Source organism: Aureococcus anophagefferens, assembly GCF_000186865.1.
Source record: "Aureococcus anophagefferens unplaced genomic scaffold AURANscaffold_6, whole genome shotgun sequence".
In the NCBI taxonomy this organism is placed as follows: domain Eukaryota; class Pelagophyceae; order Pelagomonadales; family Pelagomonadaceae; genus Aureococcus; species Aureococcus anophagefferens.
Genome location: NW_008705566.1, coordinates 2,565,791 through 2,573,618, shown reverse-complemented (window position 1 = coordinate 2,573,618; position 7,828 = coordinate 2,565,791). Strand labels below are relative to the sequence as shown.

The 7,828-nt window shown below is 71.3% G+C and overlaps 2 protein-coding genes across 2 annotated transcripts; one reads left to right on the top strand and one right to left on the bottom strand.

The window, feature by feature from the left end:
* Positions 1-3,681: 3,681 nt before the first annotated feature.
* Positions 3,682-4,920, top strand: AURANDRAFT_10572 (hypothetical protein; the record flags this gene model as incomplete). Its single annotated transcript, XM_009037460.1, has 2 exons — positions 3,682-4,488; positions 4,567-4,920. Coding segments are annotated over 2 exons (1,161 nt in total), but the record flags the coding sequence as incomplete, so codon positions are not given.
* Positions 4,921-5,203: 283 nt separating this feature from the next.
* AURANDRAFT_63319 (hypothetical protein) lies at positions 5,204-7,354 on the bottom strand (the record flags this gene model as incomplete). The annotated part of the gene is made up of 1 exon (XM_009037421.1): positions 5,204-7,354. One exon carries the CDS (start codon positions 7,352-7,354, stop codon positions 5,204-5,206), a length of 2,151 nt encoding a protein of 716 aa, XP_009035669.1.
* Positions 7,355-7,828: the final 474 nt, after the last annotated feature.

Sequence of the window (7,828 nt, the reverse complement as noted above, 5' to 3'; positions counted from 1 at the left end):
CCGAGGCCGCGAGCCGCGCCGCCGTCGCGCCGGCCGTCGCGGCCGCGGCGCCGCCGCCGCCGCTCCGGGAGCCGCGGTCGCTCCGGGAGCCGGCGCCGCCCGCCGCGGCGCCGCCGCCGATCCCCGAGGCGCACTGCTGGAGCGAGCGCTGCGAGAGCGTCTTCGACGACCGCTTCCGGTCGTCGTGCGGCGACCTCGCGGCGCCCGGCTTCGAGGGCACGCCCGCGACGACGTGGTCCGCCGTCGCCGACGCGGCGGCGGCGCGGCTCCGGGCGCGCATCGAGCACGGCAAGCGCGAGCAGATGACGACGAAGCAGCGCATGGAGGCCTGGCGGGCGGAGATCGCGTCGTCGCCCGACTCGCGGAGCCTCCTCGAGGGGCCCGCGACGCCCGCGGCGCCGCCCGACGCGACGCCGGGGGCCTGGGCGCGGACCCTGGACCACGCGCCGTCGGCGCTCTACGCGTCGCTGGACCTGGCCCAGGCGCCCGCGGTTCGCCGGGACCGGCCCGGCGCGCGGCCCGCGCCGCTCAACGCGCGGCCCGTCGCCATCGCGGGCTACGGCTACGGCGCGCGCCACGCCGCCCAGCTCGCCGGCCCGTCGACGGGCTGCTCGCGGACGACGCAGGCGACGCTCGCGAGCGGGCCGAGCACGCGGCGGCCGCCGGGGCCGGGCCCGCGCTGGGGCGCGGGCGCGAAGCAGGACGGCAAGGCCCGCGAGCGCGAGCTCCTCCGGAAGCGCAAGGCCGAGTACGCCGAGCGCCAGCGGCTCCAGCACCGGTCGGAGCTGCGGCGCCGCCGCGCGGGCGGCGCGTCCGCGGCGCCGAGCGCCGCGTCCGACAGGCCCCCGCGCCTCGAGGCCTGCCCGCCCGCGCCCATGCCCTGCGAGCGGTCGCCGCCGCTGCCGGGCCGCCGGCCCGTGCCCTGCGCGCGGTCGCCGCAGCTCCCGGGCCGGCAGAAGGCGCCCAGGAGCAAGCTCCGCGACGTGAACGCGAGCGTCGTCTCCGTCGAGGTCCGCGACGTCGAGAAGTCGCTCCGCCGCCTCGACGGCCTCTTGAAGGCGAAGCAGCGGCCCCGCAAGAGCCCGCCGACGCCGCCCGAGGGGCGCCGCCGGAGCCCGCCGACGCCGCCGTCCGACGGGTCCCGGAGCGCGGCGTCGACGCCGTCCGACGGCTCCGACGAGCCGCGCCGCCGCCATCGCCGCGAGGACTTGTCGTCGCAGCCCCGGCGCCGCCGCGACGACGTGCCCCGGCGCCGCCGCGCCGACGCCATCCCCGAGGAGCTCGAGCTCGACGACGGCTTCCTCGACGAGGACTCCCGCTTCGAGAGCACGCGCGCCGCGCCGCCGCGGCACGCGCCGCCGCGCTTCGGCTACCGGCCGCCGGCCCACGCGCCGCCGGGCGACTCCCGCGTCGTCCAGACGAGCCTGGCGTACTTGCTGACGACGTGAGTAAGGTCTCTTTGCTCCCGATTAGTCTTGGTGGTGGCCTTGGTGGCACCCCGTCCGGAGGCCATTTTGCCTTTGGCGATCACAAAGCCGGGCGGGGGGAGACTGATCGGGCTGTGCGCGCGACTGCGCAGATGGAGCCGCTCTTTGACGAGCCACGCAGCATTCTGGGCGACGACCACGCGCGCCGAGCTCTTAATCTGCGCCGAAGTCTGAAAGCCCTCGAGATGCCCTGCGTTCGGGCGGCGACGGCGACGCTCGGCGTCCTGCTTCAGCGACGCCGCATCCCGCAAGAGCTCCATCGGGACATCTTTGCGATGGCCTTCGACTTGCCGAGCGACGCCGCTCGACGCGCAGAGACGGTCCGCGACGACGCGTTCCTGGCAGGCGCCGCGACGCCGGCAATCGTCGGAGACCCGCCGCTGCGGGCGGGCGCGTTGAGCACAGCCGCGTACGTGGCTCTCGCGAAGTCGGCGGGGCTGACCGACGTCGCCAAATGCCTGAGCTCCCTCGTCGACTCCCCCGAGGCATATGAAATCGTGGGCTACTCCGATGACTTCGGATCGCCGCCGACATTCGAGTTCCACACGCTGTTCCCGTTCGAGAGCGCGTTTCCCGCGCTCGTCGGGTGCCGAACGTTGACGATACGATCGACGTTTAACCCGCTGAAACACATCTGCCTGGGCGGGGATGTGCGCAACATGCGGTGGGACACGGATGAACATTGGCGCAAGAGCGAGGAAACATACGGAAAGGGCGAGTTCGCGCTTCGCCCTGTCGAGCGCACCTTTACGGCTCGTCGCAATACCTGGCGCGGGCCGAAAGACGGGTCGAACGAGGGTGCACTTCTGCATGGCGACCATTTTAGCGTCGCAGATCTGGCTCAAGCGTTGACGACGTTACCGGAAGAGTGGCGGCAAGTCGGTCGCAAACGCGGGCTCGTCGCGTTCGATGACGATTGTGAGGGGAACCTGTCGATCGGCCGGTTCGAGTACCCGCACCCCGACCCGGACCGGCCATATTGTCAGCTTGAGTTCGGCGCGTAAATCCCAGCGTGAAAAGCGAGAGCTCGCTCACGCGCACCAAAATCCCCGACGCCACAGGTGCACTCTTATGCTGGATTGGGAAAGCGCCAAGTTCAAGCTCGAGACCCTGCGCCACGGAGGCCACGGCATGCTCGACGTCACGTGGAAGGTCACGTGCAACGAGATTCACGGGTTTCTGCAAGGGGCGATGGGATCGGATGACGATTACGGGCTCGGCGCGGATGTTTCTTTGGTCGAACGGACCGAAAAGACGCAGGGCGTGTTGGATGTCTGGGACTACTGTGCGAGCGAGGAACGACATATAGCGCTCACTGCTCTCCAAGAGAGCTGTGTCGATGGAGACTTATGGGTCTCCGCTGCAAACACCACGGCGCCCGAGGACCCGAGGCGAGCCGAGCGCCGCGCGCGGGCCCGAGACGCCATGCTCAGCTACTTGGACGCGGAGGGCGCGACCGCCTTTTCCGACCTCGTGGACGAGGTCCGCCTCTCCTCACGGGCGTAAGGGATGGGTAAGTTACCTAGGTGTCTCTGAGCAGCACATCTGCGAGGCGTAGTGGATCGACCTTGTGGAGACTTTGTGGAGGATCGGCGACGAGTCGCGTGTGTAGCTCGCTCTCGTACCGTCGAAGCGCTGCGGCCCCAGCATGCGCCGTGGCGCGGCGTCGCCGACGACGCTTCCAATGAATGACGACGCCCCGGAGCGGAGGAAGCGATGGAAACGCGAGAGCCCGGTCGCCGTGATCCTTGTGTGGATGGGCATCATCGCTATGCTCCTCCTCGCCGTCTCGACGCGCCAGCAGCGGGTCGGCGTGCGCCGCCGCGTCCGCGGCGTCAGAAAATTCGTCGTCAAGGAGGAAATCATGCTCGAGCAAGGCCTGCGCCACTTCGTTGAGGAGCCCTTTCCGTTCGACGACGACGACGACGACGACGACGACCGGCCGTCGATCCGCGGCGAGGCGCTCGCGCCCAAGCCGCGGGGGAACCCGTCGATCCGCGGCGAGGCGCTCGCGCCCGAGCCCCGGGGGAACCCGTCGACGTGGGGCACGCGGGGGACGCCCGATGCCGACCACCTCCACGGCCGCCTCATCGGCCGCGACGCCGACGGGTCGCAGCACCTGCCCGTCGAGCCGTACGTGAGCGCGAAGGACGAAACCGCCGCGCAGAAGACCGAGGCGCACGCGCACACGTGTTTCAACAAACGGCGGAGCGCGGCGCTGCCCCTCGACCGCGCCGTCAAGGACTACCGCGACGCGCGGTGCAAGGCGAAGGACTACGGCGCGCTGCCCGCGGCGTCCGTGATCATGGTCTTCTACGACGAGCCGTTGAGCACGTTGCTCCGGTCCGTCGCGTCCGTCATGCATCGGACGCCGCCGAAGCTGCTCCATGAGGTCGTGATGGTCGAGGATGGCGGCTCCGGCATGTTCAACTCGACGGGCGAGAACTTGAGGGGCCAGCTTGCCGTCTTCGGCCCGAAGATCGTGCTGTTAGAAATGCCGCGGCAGACCGGCCTGATCTACGCACGGGCCGCGGGCGCGAAGGCCGCGACGGGCGACGTGCTCGTCTTCCTCGACTCGCACATCGAAACGTCGCCGGGCTGGCTCGAGCCGCTGCTGGCGTACGCGCGCGACACGTACCGCGGGTTTGGGATTCCAATAGTCCCGAGCATCGACGCGGATTCCTTCGACTACGATTTGGGACATCGCATCGGCACGCTCGGCTTCTCGTGGGGCCTCGGACAGGTGCACTTGTCCAGGAACGTCGACAAGGTCGAGCCGACGGCGACGCCGATCATGGCCGGCGGACTCTTTGCGGTGATGCGCTCGACGTTTCACGAGCTCGGCGACTACGATGTTTCGATGAGGATCTACGGCGGCGAGGAGACGGAGATCTCGCTGAGGGCCTGGATGTCCGGGGGCCGACTGGATCTCATTCCGTGCTCCGAGGTCTTTCACGTCTTTCGTAGTCCGAAGCACTGGCAGGGGCAGGCGTGCGAGGCAGTGTCTACGTAGCCTCGTCCCGAACCTACGGACGTATGACCTACGCGCCCACGCAGGTATAAGGTTCCCGGCGACGAGATCCACCGCAACAAATTGCGCGCGGCCATGGTCTGGATGGATTCGCCGTATTCGACGACGTTGGTCTCGAAGCTTTTCCCGCGTTTGCCGCCCTCGAACCCGATCGGCGACCTCTCGGAGCGCGTCGCGCTGAGGAAGAGAATCGGAGTGCACGACTTCCAGTGGTACCTGAAGACCGTCTACCCAGAGTTGAAACCACCGGACTTCGAAGACCTGCGTCACTTCGGAGCGTTCCGCGCGGCCAAGGGCTGCCTCGATAACTACGCGTCGAACCCGAGCCACGGCCCGGACCTCTACCCCTGCCACAACGAGCACGGGTCCCAGCTATTTCTCCTCACGGGCAAGGGCCAACTCATCTTCGGCGACACGCTCGGCACGGTCGACGAGAAGTGCGTCGTCGTCAAGGAGGGGGCCATCACGATGAGCGAGGAGAAGTGCAGCCAAGGCGAGACGCACGAGTGGATCTACACGCCGGACCGGACATTTCAGCACCGTTCCGGAATGTGCTTGCTGGCTCTGGCGAGCACCGTGGCGAGCCTCGGCGACTGCGACGCGGGGCTCGACGCGCGGACGTGGTACATCGACGCGTAATTTAACTAGCTCGCCGCGCCCCACAAACAACAAAACTCACACCACATTACTCCCCCCAGTCCGGCGGCGCAGCGGCCTTCGCGGCCTTGGCGCGCTTCTTCTCGAGCTTCGCCTTGGCGGCCGCGGCCGCGAAGTCGCGCGCGTCGCAGTAGCGGCAGCACTCGGCCTTGTGGGCGCGCCAGTCGCGCTTCTGGCAGTCGGCGGCGCAGTAGGCGCGGACCTTGCACTTGCCGCAGCGCAGCGCGCGGCGGCAGAGGCCGCCGCACGCGCCGCACGCGAGGATCAGCGGCTCGCCGTCCGCGACGCCGCAGACCAGAGGCCGGTGCGGCGGCACCGACGCCGGCGCGTCGGGCCGGAACGCGCGGAGGGCGTTCGCCAGGCTGCCGTAGAAGTAGAGCGCGGGCCAGAGCAGGTTCGGGTCGCTCGCGATGAAGAGCGGGTGCAGCAACGCGTCCGCCTCGGGCGCGGCCGCGAGGAGCGCGAGCACGGAGTCGACCTCGCCCATGGCGTAGCGCGCAAAGGGCTCGTGCGCGACGGCGCCGTCGGCGAGGGCGTAGGCCGCGTCGTGGACCTCGCGGTGCGCGTCGACGGAGAGCGCGTAGGTCCGAGCCGCGACGGCGTCGAGGCGCGCGCGCGCGTCGCGGAGGCACGCCGCGCAGTGGGGCGTCGACGTCTTCTTGCGCTCGTGGGCGCAGGTCGTGCGCCAGTCCCAGGCCGTGGAATCGACGGCCTCGACCCACGCGGCCGCGGCGTCGTCGTCGACGGCGCCGTCGTCGCGGCCCGGCCGGAGCACGGGCCGCAGGTAGGCGCGGCTCGCGACGGGCCGCGGCTCCCGGGGCACCTCCCGGTCGTGCTCCGCGGCCGAGAGCGCGCGGCCGTAGGCGACGATGACGCGGACGCGGCGCTCGTCCGCGGCGTTCTCCGCCAGGGTCTCGAAGTCGCGGACCGCGGCCGCGCAGGCCAGGGCCGCGGGCCGCCCGGGCAGCTTGTCGAGCAGGCACGTCGGCAGCGCGTGCTTGCGGAGGCAGAGCACGAGGGAGCCGAGCGCGGCCTTGTCCGCGAGCATCGTCCGCATGGGCGCGTCGCGCGACTTCGGCGGCGGCGCCGCGCGGAAGGCGCCGTCGCGCGCGGCGGCGAGGACGCTGCGCACGTCGGCGCTGAGCTGGCAGCGCTCGTCGAGGGCGCGCGCGGCGACGTCGCAGCCGAGGCGCGAGCCGCGCCAGAGCCACGACTCGGCCTCGCGCGCGTCGCCGCCCTGGTCCAGGAGCCGGAGCGCCAAAGGCACCATGGCCGGCGCGCAGCCCGCCTCGGCCGCGGCCTCGAGCAGCGCCGTCGCCGCCGGCGGGTCCTCCTTGGTCAGGAGCATGAGCGACGCCGCGCGGAACGCGGCCGCCGCGTTGCCCGCGGCCGCGCAGCGCCGGAGCTCCGCGACGTCGTTGACGAGGCGCCAGCGCGGGCCGCCGTCGGCGCCGGCTTTCAGCCGATCGAAGACGTGGCGCCGCAACAGGGCCCCGCCCTCGCGCTCGTAGTCGCGGCTCGCGGGCGTCCGCGGCGCGCGCGGGTGCGCCGCGAGGTCCCACGCGAGCGATCCCGGGGGCTCGCCGGCGACGTTGACGGGCCCGGGGCAATTGTGCGTCGCGTCGTCGCGCGAGCAGCCGTTGCAGCAGAAGACGGCCTCGGTGCAGACGCAGACGACGCGGCAGCGCGGCTTCGTCGGCGCGCCGCAGGCGTGGCACGCGATGGCCGCGTCGCTGAGCGCGACCTTGCGCGCGCGGTCGTCGCGCTTTGCGCCGCCGACGCGCTGGACGCGCGCGCCGAAGCTGACCTCGTCCCAGGGCTCGGCGACGGCCTTCTCGAGGATGACGCTCACGCACGGCTTCGCGTCCTCGCCGAAGGTGTGGCTCGTCACGCTCCACTGGCAGCGGCCCGGCAGCACCGCCGGGTGGCCGAGCTCGAGGGCGACGTCCTGCTTCGCGTCGCCCTGCTTCGCCAGCTCGACGCGCAGCATGTGCGCCTCGAAGGTCACGGAGACGTCGGCCTCGACCGTGCCGTCCTCGACGGCGATGAAGACGAAGGACGTCGTCCGGCTGTTGTGCCAGGTCAGGTCCGCCTTGAAGCCGCCGTCGTAGGCGCTCGCCGGCGACGCGTCGACGTCGATCGCGTCGAAGCGGCTGTAGTCACAACTGTGGCGCTCCATCGTCGCCGCTGTGCTGCCCAGTTTGGTGAAACGACGCGTCAAGCATCGAGGTTGGACTAGTTGTTGAAGGGAACGCAGCACCGGATGGTGTTTTTACGTCGACGCGGCGTCGAGGGGGAGGAGCTCGCCGTCGGGTTTCGCGGGGAGCGTGTAGCAGCCGTACTTGTAGCAGGCCGCGGGCGTCGTCAGGTACTGGACGTCGGGGACGCGGTCCTCGATGCGGCCGACGTAGGTGCCCATGTCCGGCCCCGCGGCGCCCGTGGACCGCCGCGCGGTCTCCGTCGTGACGTAGAAGTCGGGCACGCACGCGCCGGAGCAGTGGCGCTCGTCGGCCGGCGTGAGGGCGACGCGGTCCAGGAGGAGCGCGCCCGGCGGCCGCGCGCCGCCGTCCTCGAGGAGGGCGTAGCTCCGTTTGTCGTCCGCGAAGCGCGCGTAGATGTCGAGCGCCCGGTCCGGCGCCGCCGGCGGCGCGTC